Source organism: Salarias fasciatus, chromosome 13, assembly GCF_902148845.1.
Source record: "Salarias fasciatus chromosome 13, fSalaFa1.1, whole genome shotgun sequence".
Lineage (NCBI taxonomy): Eukaryota > Metazoa > Chordata > Actinopteri > Blenniiformes > Blenniidae > Salarias > Salarias fasciatus.
Window position 1 is genome coordinate 2,380,515 of NC_043757.1, and position 15,737 is coordinate 2,396,251.

The 15,737-nt window shown below is 48.9% G+C and overlaps 1 protein-coding gene across 1 annotated transcript; it reads right to left on the reverse strand.

Annotated features, from left to right (window-relative positions):
* Positions 1 to 556: 556 nt before the first annotated feature.
* LOC115399227 (D(1)-like dopamine receptor) lies at positions 557 to 2,071 on the reverse strand. The gene has a single exon (XM_030106507.1). The coding sequence runs from the start codon at positions 2,069 to 2,071 to the stop codon at positions 557 to 559; it is 1,515 nt and encodes a 504-aa protein (XP_029962367.1).
* Positions 2,072 to 15,737: the final 13,666 nt, after the last annotated feature.

The following is a 15,737-nucleotide window of genomic DNA, read 5'->3' on the forward strand; positions in this document are numbered from 1 at the left end:
ATTCACATTCACAGGTCACAAACCACGTAAATAAAGAACATAAAAAACGTGTTCATATATTGTTCATCTGTTTAATAAATTAAACATAATTTCCTGAAATAATCGATTTTCTGAAAGAACCGAGGATAAAAACTGAAAAAACTTCAAACATCAAATAAAAGCGACAAAGTTCAGCTTTCTGAACTGTTTTATGTTTAAAATGAAACTTTAATAAAACATAAGATGAAAACTTTGTTTTTCATTTTGCGTTTTTTGGTTAATTTTCCATTTTCCTCTTAATCAATACTGAATAAAGCTGAAACTTGACTAGTTTTGGCAGAGTCTCCCCCTAGTGGCAGCTTCCAGTATCGTCCGCAAACACATTTCATATGAACAGAGTGATGGAGGCTCCAGCAGCTGGACCACACTGCTGCCCCCTGGTGGCGGGTTCTGACACAACTGTAATCACAGTTGTGTTTATTTTTCTGCCTCATTTGGACTAAAACCAGGATGAGACGTCGGTCACCAGGGTCAGGGTTAGGTTAGGCCCCGGTGGACCCGGCGAGGAGTCCCAGTCTCAGTCCGACCCGTCCCGGAGGACCTGTCCTGGAATCAGGGCGTCTCTCTCCAGTCCGCCCGGCGTGATGGTCTCCAGAGAGATCTCGGGGTCGTCCTCCAGCTGGACGGCGGCCGGCAGCAGCAGGAGCCTGCTCGGGTCCGGCGAGGCGCCGGAGACGCCGGACTCCTCGTCAAACCGCGCGCCGAGGTCCTCCAGCTGGTCGGAGCCCAGGTCGACGGCCCGGGGGTGCTGCGGCGGCGCCGCCGGGACCAGCGCCTCCTTGTGGAGCGTGGTGTCGTGGTGGTACGACACCAGCTCGTTGCTGAAGTTGACCGCCTCCACCGCGTTGCTGGAGCAGATGCGGTTGCAGCCCAGGATGGTGGCGAAGGCCCGGCGGAAGTCGGCGTTGAAGGCGTAGATGACGGGGTTGAGCGAGGAGTTGGCCCAGCCGAACCACACGAAGACGGTGAAGGTGGTGTCGCTGACGCACGGCGGGTCGCAGAACGGCACGGTGCAGTTCAGGACGAAGAAGGGCAGCCAGCAGAAGACGAAGACGCCCATGATGATGGACAGCGTCTTCAGCACCTTGGTCTCCTTCTTGAAGGAGGACTTGAGGGACGCCTCGTCGCCGGCGCGCTGCGGTGGCGCTCGCTGCTGCGGCGCTCGCTGCTGCGGCCTGCCACGGTCGGCGCCGTGGCCGCCGCCCTGCGCCTGCTCCGCCGCCCGCTCCAGAGACATGATGCGGCGGATCTGCGTCTGGGCGATGCGGTAGATGCGGGTGTAGGTGGCGATCATGATCACCACCGGGATGTAGAAGCTGATGAAGGAGGAGGAGATGGCGTAGGTCCGGTTCAGGTTCGCCACGCAGCTCCTGGCGTCCGGCAGGCTGGCGTTGGTGAAGTTTGCCGCCACCGCCATCATCAGCATCCCCTCCTCCTCCTCCTCTTCCTCCTCCACGCCCGCCGCCGCCGCCGCCCGCTCCTCCTCGCCGGCCCGGTGCCAGTTCATCTGCACCGGGATGAAGGAGATGAGGATGGACAGCGTCCACGCCACGCCGATCATCACGAACGCCACGCGGTGCGTCATCTTGCGCTCGTACTTGAAGGGGCTGGCGATGGCCCAGTAGCGGTCCACGCTGATGATGCACAGGTTGAGGATGGAGGCGGTGGAGCACATGATGTCGAAGGCGATCCACACGTCGCAGAAGCGGCCGAAGAGCCAGGCGTCGGTCACCTCGGCGACCGCCTCCCAGGGCATCACCAGCACGGCCACGAACAGGTCCGACACCGCCAGCGAGATCACGAAGAAGTTGGTGACTTTGGAGCGCAGGTGGCGGAACTTGATGACGGCCGCGCACACGAGCGTGTTCCCGAGCAGCGTGGACACGATGAGGAGGAAGAGGACGCAGCCGAGGAGCACGCGCAGTCCGCCCGTGCCCGCGCCCCGCGCCCCCTCCCAGTCCCCCGCTTCGCCCGTCCCGTCCAGATCCGACAGGACGCGCGTGAAATTACTCCGCAGCGTGTCGTTTTCCATTTTTTTTTTAAATCTTCTAATAAAAAGTGTTTCCAGGTCTTTAACATCCGCGCGTAAAGGCGCGTCTCCTTCTTCCACCTGAGTCCGACGCACGAGCCATCCTCACATCAGAGTGACAATAAAAAAAAATAATAAAAATACGTGCAAAAAGTCTGATGCGCGTGAAAGCAGAGAGAAAAGGAGGGAAAACGGGATGTAATCAAAGGTTCCCGGTAAATATTCCCGCCGTGTGAGAAGATCCAGGCGCGCGCCGGCAGCAGGTCTGCCTCCCGGTCCCGGACTCCCGGCGCTCTGACAGGCGGAGAGGCGCTACCTCCTCCCCGCAGGTAATAGATTACTCTGCTCACGCTGCTCCATGCGCGCGCGCGCACACACACGCACGCACACACAAACGGCACTAAACATTAAACAGAAACAGTGAAAGAAAACAACTTTTATCGTATACATTTTTTATGAAACTATTTCATTTCATGTCAGCTCAATCCTCACTGAAGGACAGATTATATTTAAGGCTTTTCAAATGTGAGGAAGAAGCAGACTGATGCATTCAGGGACGAGTTCTTCACTTCTTTTCAGGAAAATGCAGCAAATAAATCCTGTTGAACTATATTGTGCCAAGATATAAAACATGTTTTCTGTTTTAGTCAAACGTTCTTTCTGTCATAAACACAAGAAAATAAGTTTTATTCCCATGTTCAGGTTTAATTTATAATCAGATCAGTAAAGAACACTTTATTGTACCTCTTAAATGTCCAGGATGTCTTGTTTTCATTTCTTCAAATAAAAAACAAAAAACAAAACACTGTATCCTTTATTCTAGAAGCTAAATAAGAGTTTAATTGGACCAACTGTTAATGTTCAGATGATAACGAGGAGCCAAGGTTTTGGATTTGACCAAACAAACATTTGAAAAGAAAAAAGTTTTGAAGACTTTCATGTCAAAATACCCAAAAATCTGGCAGTTATTATTGACTGAGATGGAACTTCCATGCTAAAAACTTTCATATTTTTAAAGGATGCTGTTCATTTGCATGAATAAATTCACTTCCAGGCTGAATCCAATCCAGCTGAGATGCTGTGTGAATAAAGAAACAGGAAAATGGACATTAAAGCTCGTGTCCGGAGTTTTGAACAAGAGAGGTTTTTTTTTAATCCAATGTCTGGAGGCTCCGCCCTCCCTCTGCTTTCATGAGTGACCAAGCCACGCCCCTTTAATTGTGCACGCTGTTATCCGTCGGGTGAAAATGAGAGCCTCCAGTCCTACAGCATCCTCCATGTTGAGCTGTTTACGGTGGATGTTCAGCAGACGGTGGATATATCCGAGGTGAGCGCGGCGGCTGCTGCGTTGTTACACCTCTGCGTGCTCTCTGGCTGCTCCACACTTTGATTGACAACACGAGAATGCGGAAGCTCGAATTCTATTGGCTGAAGCTGACCGGCGCTTTTTTGGATAACACAGGGGTCTATGAGACGAAGGCGGGGCTCATAAATAAATCTTTATATTGCTTTATGCTAATATTATATTGTAGTATCGAACCAGACTGACACATTTAAGCTCTGTTGAAAAATGATACATACGTTGGAAACGAACGGAAACTCCGGACACCAGCTTTAACACCCACAAACTGAAACTGTCGAGATTATATTAAATGCAAATCACATAAACACATTAAAAGACAGAAAGCTGGATGGATGAAAGGTATTTTTACTAGAATTTCTAGATCAATGAATAGCTAATTAATTCATTATGAAATTCACCACATTTCTGAAAAAAAATGATCACAAAGAGGCTCAAAAATAAATTATTTTTAAGGAAAACCACAATAATTTTTTTGTAAACATTTTATTTATTGTTTTCTAATTATGCAAATAAACAACTTCAGAGAGGATGGAATAAAGCAGGGAAAACAGAACAAAACACGGTCAGTCAGTATCCGGATGTACACAACGTTTGAGTTCAAGCTGATTTAGGCGGACAGAATGAAAATGGTTTGGAAAACCAGAATTATGGTGGTAAATTAGAAAATGATGCATTTTTAAGAGCATCTGGCAAGTTAAGAGTATAATAATGTGCTTCTTGAAGTCTGTGTATTGAAAATAAGGAAATGGTTAACTTATGGCTTATTGGTGCCATAAGTTAGATTCCCGCCTGTCACTGAGGAAACTTTCCCTTTAAACTGTCTTCTCCATCAACTTGTCTTGGTCGAGTTTTTTTTTTCTTTCAAACTGGCGGGAACAACTTTGGTAGGCGGGGCTATACTGTTACTACTTCCGGGTTCCAGAGCCAATCATGTGTGACTTTTCCGAAGTTTCCGACACCAGCCGAGCGCGTGTGGGCCGGTATGCTGCACCTGAACCGTACAGTCAGTGAAACTCTCCCAAAGTGACAACCTGCACGTGTTGTGTGACGTCATGCCTTCAAACGACTGTAAAAAGTAGCAATACCGGAAGTGATGTCGCATCAGGGTAAGGATGTAAACAAACAGATATGGCGGACGGACGTGAGAGAGGAGGAGGGAAATATCATCATTTTCAGGACTTGAAGGACCTGAAACCGCCGGTTTTGAACCGGAAGTCACCAGCAGGGTCTGGGGCCTTCAGAGGAGGAGACTGCTGACGGAAACGGGCGACAGCTTCAGTCACGAGCAGCTGAAAACACGCGGAGGATGAACCACACACGGTGAGTCCAGTCCGAGTGGGTGAAGTACTGAGAGATGACCAGCAGAGGGCAGCACACGCTCAGGTCTGAGAGTCCCTGAACGCACCACGATGACCTGGAATGAAGCATGAGATTTGAAATAGGTTAAAGAGAGGACATTCAAGAGAAAACACACACACACACACACACACACACACACACACACACACACCAGTTTTGTTGTATTTTTTTTTGATATAATTTTTTCGTGTGTGTGTATTTCAGTAATTGCCTGATTGAGTTGAACTAAAGCCTGGATTATTTTTTCCAGATAATCCAGCACCCTGTGGCTCCACCCTGCTTTAATCTGGAGGAGTTCTGTGAAGCAGGTGAGCTTCCTGTGATCCCCCGGGTCTGGGATGGAGTCCCGGGATCCATCGGGCGGATTCGATCAAGCAGGTGTTTGCTCTCACATTCATGAGCTGAGATCTCAGGAATGTCTTTCTCCTCTGAATTTTACGCCTCGGGGCAAAAAAACATCCAGCTTGATGCAACAAATGTCAGTCCTGTGTGATGAATCCTCACACACACACACACACACACACACACACACACACACACACACACACACACACACACACTACATATATATGAAAAAAAAAATATTCTGGCCCTTCCTGGGCGGTATCTCCTTCAAACTCGAGTCTTCTACCCATGTATAAGCACTCTGATTACTTTGTTCTTCACCTAGAATCTCTTATGCTGAATTCATTGGGGGTCTTGGGGACTCATGGGGGTCAAACCCTCAGGATTTTGTAAATCTTCATTTCAACACATAACTTGATAGAGTCATGAAAATGAAAAGTCGACCCTGTGTGCCTCTTATCTTTAGGAAAAGTTCATAGTAATCATACATTTTTCCTAGAAGAATAGTTGAGAAAATAATGGAAGGCCACGTTTACGTGAAGTTTCAAGGAAAACGTTTTTGCATTTTCTTTTCAGAGAAGTTTCATGTTTACAGGACATTTTGGAAACGGTGTCTGTTTCCATGGAGACGGTACAAAACGATGTTACCATGTCAGACCACGAGTTGTTTTTGTCATGAATCCAGTTAAACAAGCTGCAGAGAACAAGCTGGTCCCAGTCTGGACCGGGACCAGGGGGATCTGGACTGGAACCAGGACCAGGGAGATCTGGACTGGGAGTCATGGAAACAGAGTCTGACTCTCAGTTCATCCTCCATCCTCTGCAGAGGTCAAAGCGACTTCGGCGTCTGGACCATGACCACCCTCCTGCTTGACCGCGTGTTTTCAGCCCGACGATCTTTGACATCGAAACACTGTCGGCGTTTTCGGATCTTTGTTTGCGTCTGTTTTCGGTAGGCTTGCTCGACGCCATGAAACAGCAGAGCGTCTGCTCTGCCGTGAGCTTCCATGCCATGAAAAGTGAAAGTAATCAGTTCCACTCCTCTTCCTCCTCCCCCTCCTCCTCCTCCTCCTCCGGTGTGGGTTCAAAGTGCCGCCCTGCCCGAGGCCTCGCTCTGTCCTCAGATAACCTTCAGAAAGTGCAGAACTATGCGAGCGCTGCTCCGTCTGGCTGCCGATCAGTCCGCTCATCTGACGGGAAGTCTCTATCAGGATTACAATCTGGACGCTTTTCACCTGTAGGGACGGACTCCGTTTGAGGGAGACGCTTCAGACGGAGGTCACGGCGGCTTCCATTAGCATTAGCATGTTTGAAGAACAGGCTAGCTTGACTTTGGAGGAGCTGCCTGTTTACGGCTGATTGGTGGGTTTTAGAGCGTGATCAGCTGTAAATGTGTCGGCCGCTCTCTGAAGCGAGCCTCAGCCGCCTGCCCGCTAGCTTTAGCTTCATGTTTACCGGAGCAGCAGCATGAATGATTAGCATTAGCCTGTGATTAGCGTTATCAGTGCTTCAGTAGCAGTTAGCTTCCGTCTCTGACAGCAGTCGGGATGCTGCTCGATTATCTGAGCTGGTTTGTTGCTGCTTCTTGTCGCCATTACTTCATAAATCTGTTTCTTTAAGAAGAGCTGGAATCCAGATTATAGAGCATCTTCCTCCCACTAGCTGATGTAAATCCAGATAAACTTAATGAGTGACTTAAGAATTATTCATGTGCAGTCTGATAATTCTTTAAAAAAAATAAATGAAAAACTCCTGTCTTGAAATCTAAATTTGAATTTCTCTTTAGTTCTTCTTGACCGAGGCGGTGGTGAGAGCCGGTTAAGGTTTCACAGGAACACCAGTACAGTCGTATTCTCGCTTCCAATAATAGAACTTGTAAAGTAACTAGTTGTATTTACTCTGTGGTGAGTAATTAGACAAGCGCTCTCTGAAGTGGTAACTGTAATCCAGAGACTTCCTGCAGAGAAGACATGCCTGTGGTTTTATCTCCACATACCTGACCTTTCTCCTCTCGCTCTCTGACTTCTGGTTGTTTCCTCATGAGTTCCCCATCACACACACACACACACACACACACGTGTGTGTGTGGACGCTGGAGTCAGGTTCCCGGCTGACGCAGGCGGGACGCCGCCCGGCTCCTCCTCACCTGTAATTACAGCCGGCGGCGGATCCTCGGCGAGGTGAAGAGTTGAAACTCTAATCACTGTTTTGGTTCCCGTGTTTGTGTTGGGGAGGTTAAGATCTGCACGTTTCCCAGCATGCTTTCCTCCTCCTGGCTTCAGGAGTGGCGTTTCAGCCTGATATTTCTGACGCTGACGCTCAGGGTCTGTTTACACGGCGAGGACTTGAGGTGAAGATGTCAACATTTCCGTAGCGTTTTCGGGGGATTCGTTTCCACGGCGACGGCGCTCAGAATCACTGAAACCACGACTCTCCAAGGTGGAGCTTCTGGAAAACGCTCCGGTTCCACCGTCATGTAAAGCTGTGAAAACAACCAGCAGCACGACTCCTGGCCCAGCATGCCAACCACATCGTTTTCAGCATTTCTGCCGTTTCCATGGAAACAGACATCGTCGTCAGAACACATAAACATGAAATTTTTCTGATGTGAAAATGCGAAAACGATGTGTTTTCATTCGTAACGTTGTGTAAACCGATCCTCGCTCAAAATTAGCAGGATGCTGCAGCTGCCAGATGATTCTCTTCATCTGTGATCAGTGGACTTCCTGCCGTGACTGAACCAGCCGCCAGCCAGTGAATGGTGCGATTTCTTCAGTTGGACCTAATGTACGACCACTGATCCATTTCTTTTCAACAACCGCTCACTTCAGACATTTCACCAGTCAGCTGCATCAGATCAAATCGGTTTCCTTCCTCCGAGGAGGACGAGGCGAGTCCCGTAAAGAATCAGATATTTTAAGGAGAACCTGTGGAGACTTGAAGTGTGTTTGATACAGGGAAGCTAATCCATCAACGTCAGCGACTTCTCTGAAGCTAAAGATTCCCCAGAGACATGATTTCAGGTGTAGGAGTCATTTCCCGCTGCTTTATGATTTAGAGAACAAAACTGAAATGTAGCCTCGCCGTCACCCATCGCCCACGGTCAGAAGCTCCACAAGCTACACCGAGAAAGACTCAGAGGGAGAGTCCAGTACCAGGGACAGTGAAATCTGGATTCTTCCTGAAATTCGGGGCTACAGATCAACCTTGGGAAGTGGTTTCAGTGGAAACGCTTCGGCGTCTGTTCACACTTGCCTTTCCATTCCAGTACTAGAGGCCTGATCATCAGAGCTCCATGTTAAAGCCAGGTGTGAACAGATCTGGGGTCAGTCCGGTCCTCGAGGGCCGCCGTCCTGCATGCTTCACCTCTCTCTGCTCCGGCACACCTCAGTGTGACCCTGACGTCTCCACAGAGCTTGTTTTTGGTTCATTATCATCCTCAGCATGTTCCTCAGACAGCGTGTAATCCTCAGTCTGAATCTGGTGTTAAAGTGTAACAATGACCTCATGTGTGCAAACGAACAACAGAAAACTTTGTTCTGTTTGTTTTTTTCACAAAAAACGGATGAGGATGTCCAAGATTGTTTTTTTTTTTTTTAACTCTTCATTTCTGAATCCGATCTCCACCGACACTTTAATCCCTCAAAGCTAATTTTCAGGATCCTCAGATCATCGTGGCTCTTTTCACAAATGCAGCAAGACTTTGCTGGTAGAATCTGGTTTTACGGGATGAATGTGACTTTCTGACCTGGTATGATGTCTCTGGACTTTTTACGGCGTCCCTCACATGTTCTGGAGCCGCTTTGCTCCGAGGGGATCCGAGCTTCAGACCACTTGTTGCTGATAGCGGGATATTTCCCCTCAGGGGAGCGAGAGGGGGGAACCTCAGGTCACTGCACCCGGCAACAACACCGCACAAAGACACACAGACGCTGTGCTTTGACAGCAGGGACAGACGGACACACTGTGAAAACCCAGCAGAGTCCAGCAGGTCAACCCGTCCAGCAGCAGACAGACCGCCGTCTCTGGAACCGGGTCAGGTCCCGCTGCTCCGGTTCTGAAGGCTGCTCTGTGTAAACCAACACCCAAAATGGAACTAAACGCTGCATTTTCACTTGAGATCAGCTCAACCGTATTTATCCAGTACTTTAAAAATAACTACAGCTGGCAAAGTGCTGTACAAGGTCATAAATATATAAGTGCAAGTGCAAGAGTAAAATATAGTAAGAACAAAGAAAAGAAAAACAACAAAAGAAGAGACATTTACATAAACATTAAAAAAACCAAGGGTGGAGTCTCAGGCTGAGTTAAAAGCCAGTGAATAAAAATGTGTTTTAAGATCTTTCTTAAACTTGAGCAGTGAGGGGGCCTGTCTGACGGCAGCGGCGGCTCAGTCCACAGCTGGGGGCCACAACGGAAAAGCTCCGTCCCCTCTGAGCTTACGCTGGGACCTGGGCACCGCGGGAGGTCACTGTGAGAACGTTGTGTTAACGCTGTGAGAACACTGTGAGGACGGAGCCTCAGCGGAGCAGCAGCTGATCAGGAGGCAGAGGTCACATGACTGGACCGTCCCCGTTCTCCTCTCGGGTCGCCGTTCCGTTCACATCCCTGTTTGTTCCCCCGTTGAGCCAATCATAACACGGCAGATGTGATCAAAGGCGACGGGGGCCAAGTCCCGGCCTGGAGGCCAGGTCCCGGCCCGGTCGGACCCGGTTCGGCCCGTCCGGGGAAACCATAACACGTTACGTAAAAACAAAACAAAAAAAAAGCGGCGGCCCCTGAAGCGGCGGCGCTGCCGGAGTCAAGCGGTCTGTGTTGGCAGCTAATCCCCGGCTCGGGGGAAATTACGGGCCGGAGCGTGTTGTCATTCCGGAGCCAGTGATGCCCGCCGCCCTGACACCTATCTGAGCGGCCGGGTCCCGACCTCCAGTCCAGACACACACACACACACACACACACACACACACACACACACACACACACACACTCAGCACCGGCACGCACTAATCAACACACAGCCGCCCTGGAATGTAGTGTGTGTGTGTGTGTGTGTGTGTGTGTGTGTGTGTGTGTGTGTGTGTGTGTGTGTGTGTGTGTGTGTGTGTGTGTGTGTGAGATCAAAGTACTTTTACTTGAATAGTTTCTCATTAAACTATCACACTGGCTCATTTTTTTATGCCATTCCAGTAAAATGTGATAAAAACGTGTTTCTGGTCTCTTTTCTCAGCGCTACTTGTAAAATAATGTGGATTTTGTTGTTTCTATGAACATACTTCCACTGATTCCAGGACTTTAGAGTGACTTCTCCTCCTTCCTGTGCTATTGATGCTCTTAGTTGAGGTATTCAGATTACCAGCAGTTTACCTGAGTTATGTTTAACTTACTCAGGTTGTTTTTAACAGGAATACACTCGACTGACTTTTCTGATATTTCATAGATGGTGCTTGTTTCGCAGTGCTTCAGTCATTTTTAATGTCATTACTTCCAGACTCCGTTATTTAACTCCATCTTCAAATGAAAACACAAAAGCTTCGCAGCGCTTCAGGGTCTGTTTACATGGCAGCCACTGTACTGAAGAATGTTTTATGTTGGAGTATTTTTATGAGCTGAAAACTGCCTTCGAATGCAAAACAAACTTCTAAAAATGCAATTCAAAGTGTGATTAAAGCTCGGGTTGGTGATCTGAATTAGATCGATTTTTTTAAATACTGGTTAAAATGATCTTTATGACCCGATGGGAAGCGATTCATAGCGTGTTCTTAAAGTAGAGCGGAAAATATCTGCTACAGCAGGAGTAAAACGGGAAAAACAGCAACCAACAGTCTTGCCGGGACACCTTGGTTGTAAACCAATCAAGTCCCTTCGCCGTCCGACCTGCCCCCTGCGCGTACATGTCAATGGCGTGCACTGACCCTGGTTCAGTGCACGCTTTGCCAAACTGAGAAGGACGGAGCATCGTTGCAGAACGGCGGAGAAGAATGTTTGGGGGTTTACTTACCGGTGAGTGCGCCATAACTTGGCGTAGTGCAAATAAAGAAAAACGAAGAAACGAAGCGCTGAGGACAGGTTAGTGCTGTAACAGCGGTGCTCGTGCATGTAGGCGGGTGGGACCTGGGCGAAGCTGGGCGAAGCTGGGCGGAGCCTTGGGGAGATGCTACATTCGAATACATGCTAGTTTTCCAAGATCGCCAACCCGAGCTTTAATTGTGATTTTAAAATTTAATTTTTTGACCGCCCTGCTGAAAATACGAGGTTTTGAAAACGCTGCTGCACCTGTGAAAACCTGAGAGTTTACTGCACCCGTTACGGCGAAGACTTCAATTTTTCCCCAAAAAATGTGTGTGCTGTTTTGGATATATATTGTGATTGTTTGATTTTTGTGATTTTTATCTGGCTTCAACACCAGAACGTGTGAAAAAGGTGAATGATGTCTGCTGACTGTATCAGGAGCCACACTTTTTCTTTTTAAATCTATGTTTTATTTTCTGAAGCCTGGACTTGTGAATGCAAGTGGCCAGACTAACAGCTTTCTGAATATATTTCACATATAAAGCCTTTCTGCCTGAATGAAGTCAAAATAAAGACATTCTGAGGTAAACTGTTCCCTTTACACAACACAAACAGGATCTTTTAAATGGCTTCATTCAGGTGATGGGGGTGGTTTAAAAATCGTAAAACAAAAAAATCTCCTTCTTTTATGGTGCAGCGTTTCAGAGAAGTTGTGTTTTTCCCTCGTCTCCACGGAGTCGGACCGTTTTCCTAAAGTTTCGTTTTCAGTGTCTCTGAGCACAGCTGTCGTGCGAGCGGATCAACGACGCTACCAAAGTTTAGCTTTTTCAGGTGTAGGTATATAAACGGCCTGAAATGAGTCATTTACCTCAATGGTGCAGTTTTTATCAGCAATTTTTAATAACATCACCTTGAAATGAGTAATTTCCTGTAACACTACAGTCTGGAGCAACAGTCCCGATCCGTCAGAAGCAGTTGATGAGACTGTTTGGTACCAGGTTGGGGTTTAGGGTCAGGGTCAGGGTCAGGGTCAGGCGTGTCTCAGCTGTTCGCCGAAGCGTGGCGTTACACGCCGGACGCTCGCCGTCCTCTGAACTGAAACTGATTCTTTAATGAAGCGAACCTGTGCAGGAATGGAAATGTGTCGTCTCTGAGCGCACATACCACAGAGCGGTTCAAGAGTTCACTTCATTCATGAACTCTGTCAGGGCACCACACCCAGCCAGCGGCAACACACACACACACACACACACACACACACACAGGTGTTTGCACTTATTCTGCCCGGCTGGATCTGGCGGTGGGCGGGGCCTCCGCTGTGACTGACAGCTCGCCGGTTTCTGCTTCATTATCTCGCTCTCGTCAAACGGAACCAATAAAGTGTTTGGCACCGCGAGCACCGGCGGCGGTGTCACGCCAGGGCTTTCCACTTCACCTGCCGGCGCAGCAGCTGACAGTCTGCTCTGAAACCCGCTCCCTCCGAGACCAGACGAGGTCCAAGACGGGGTCTGCGGCCCTCCTTGGTCACTCCCAGCCTTCTGTTGTTTCTTCAGAATGAACCATTTCATTTATCACTTCCAAATCCATCCCTCAGACCAGGACGCAGAAAGAATTCTATCTGATTTGAAGATCCTTTGTCATAGAAGTCACTTTGTTTTACATTTTCCAAAAGATTTTCATGACATGTAAAGGACATGTTGTTTAGAATGACTCTAAAAAGTGGAAGCAGTCGTTGGAACCGATTCATTCCTGAACGTTTCACCCACCGTCGGTCGAACCGTCCCTGCGACTCGGATCGGCCTGTCGACGTGCACAGCGTTGGCGTGCACGGCGCATTTCGGGGATTCCTCCGACATACTTTGGAAATGACTGAAAGGCTTCTGAGAATTCTCTGGGAGCGGCGTTGCAGCCAATAAAAGCGTTTGGCTGAGCGGCGGCCTGCCGGGCGGACACGTGTCACTCAGCCGCCGTGTTTCAGCGGGTGATCAATCAGCCAGCGCCAGTGAATCTGTCTCCGCTCCACCTCTCCGGCCCTTCTCTTCCTCCGCCTCCCGTCTTTTTCCATCCTCTCACATTCTTTTCGACTCCGCTCGCTCGTCCTGACTCTCGCCGGCTTCGATAATTCAGTGATCGATCTGAGCTGTACCGCCGGGACGAGAACTGTGCTTTACTGGAGATGAACTTTATTTTGAAGGAAACCATCTTCACCTCAGACATCAAGGTTTACACAGCTGTCTCTCAAAGCATTCTGGGTAAACCAAGGCCCCGTTCACATGACAACAGTGCTGGGAGACTGAAAATGCTCTGTTTCCATGGAAACGGGGAAAACATAACCAATGGAAAGCGCTTGTTCTCTGTCTCCATGGAGACGGTAGACGCTGCTGATGCTCATGTAGTGACCAGCGGTTCTGCACATGCTCAGTAGAGGTTTTAACAGAAGGTAGTTCACGGTCTGTCTTACTTTGGTCATCCTCGTCAGTATTAAACAATGTCCAATCCGCTCGTCCTCTCTGGTCTACCTGCTGCTCAAGGGTTGTGTCGTTTTTTTCAGTTTTTCCTCCTGAACCTGCCGCTGGTCTGTTTTCTTGAGCTTCCAGGACCAGGACAGAAACTCCCACTGAATGAAAGCAGTTTGGATGGTGTTGGTGGTGTTGGTGACGGGGTTTCCTCCCTCGACGCCCGGAGCAGCAGAGTTCTGCTTCGGTAGCGGCGCCAGAGGATGTTGAACATTTCAGGAGACAATTTCAGTCCGTGTCAAAAACTCTGCAGGCCAACTGAGAGCAGGCAAACATTTGCTTTGCATTGGAGCGGAGCGGTCGGAGGTCATGGTCACCCCGAGGGCAGCCGGTCTTGGTCAAGGACAGCCGGGCAGACAGGGATTTGAACTTGTGACCCCGGGGCTAGAGGCCGAGGCTCTCCGGCCGTCCGGAGCTTCAGTCTGCTCGGTGTCTGTCCGTGAACTCTGCGGGCGAATCTCCAGCTCGTCCTCCTCCGGGCTGACGGCTGGAATGCCGACATAACAGATGTTGTCTGACAAAGCCAATAATTATCTGCTGTACGGCTGTACGTCCCGGCCCTCTCTTCCTCCGCCTCCCCCTCCCCCGCTCCCACATCCACCTCCTCGCGCTGCTTCACCATCACCAGCATTTCCTCCGCCGCCCTGAAAATACTGTGTTGTTGTTGAAGTCCTGACGGAGCGGTGCAGCTTCCACGCATTCCTGACTCCGCCGCAGCTCGACCCCGGTCACTGACGCCGGATTCGTTTCACTCCGAGCCTGAAAAAGACCCGGAGAACAACAACGTCTGAAACAAAGCCTCTTGGTAAACAGTGACTGTGCAGGATTCAAGAACAACAGCATGGAGGCAGAGTGACTCAAAGCAGTGGTCAAACTTTGTCTTTCTGTTTCAGCCTTCCATCGTTCAGTCCCGGGAATCCGCCGCTCTGGTGTGGGAAACCAGGAGCGGCTTTACATTCACATATTAAAGAAAACCATGTGGAAACCTGGCCTGTGCTTTTGGTGGGGAGAGTGGGCGTGTCCTTTAGGGTTTGTCTTCACTGTGATGATTTCTAGGAGTGATCAAGGAGCCTGGATGGGAGGAGGGTCAGTCCAAAAATTAGTAAAAATTGCACACGTGATGTTGCTCATCAGATTCATTTCTGACTGGTTTGGGCGCAGACCGCTATCTGGTCACACGACATATCGCGATTGCTTGTGGCTAGACGCTAGCCAGCTACTGGGGCGGGACTTCCTCTTTCGGTCTGGACCATTCAGTGAGCTGGGATTCTTCTTCGTCCGGCTTTACGTCCTCTCTGGTCGATGCTTTATTCTCATGTGCAGAAGAGCTGTTTACTGTCTGTGACCACTGTCAGTCTCCATCGTCTACATAAAGACAGGCTGAGTGTTTTCAGTTATCTGCATCTTCCCACTTTTACATGACGGCACAATCGTGTCGTTCTCAAAAAGTTGCATTTTCAATGGCTCCGAGAATCGTCGTCATATAAACTGACCCTGAACACACAACAAAAGTTTACCGGTTTCCCTTTCTTTCAAACATTGTCGTACGTGGTTGGTGTGTTTGCATAGCCATTCACCCAGATTCTCCGTGTTGATGAAGGTCAGGGTTCAAACCCAGACCGATGAGGAGAAGAGCATTAGCCTGACACCAACAGAATCTGAAGGTGACGTTTTGTTGTTCATGTTTGGAGGAAAGTTCAGTTTGAATCATCGTCATTTTAACAGGACGGGGAGAATGTTTCAGGAAGAGTTTCTCATTTTTTATAAAACTGTGTTCAGCTGACGGTCCCGCCTGGCGCAGCGGTCCTGGTGCATAAAGCGAATCGCCCTCTTCTGTCCTCGACGGTTATTTCAGTCCAGTCCGGTCTAGTTTTATCTGTAGAGCTTTAAATAAAACACATTAAGATAAATGAGATTAATGTGACATGAACCGCTGCAGACTGAGGAAGTTGCGGGGTTGATCATCAGGTCAGCTGCTCTGAGCCGACTGCAACATTCACACTTCCAAAATATCTGAGCCGTCAGAGAAGAATTCAGCCCAGATATGAATCTAGAATAAACTTGCTGGAAGTCGTCG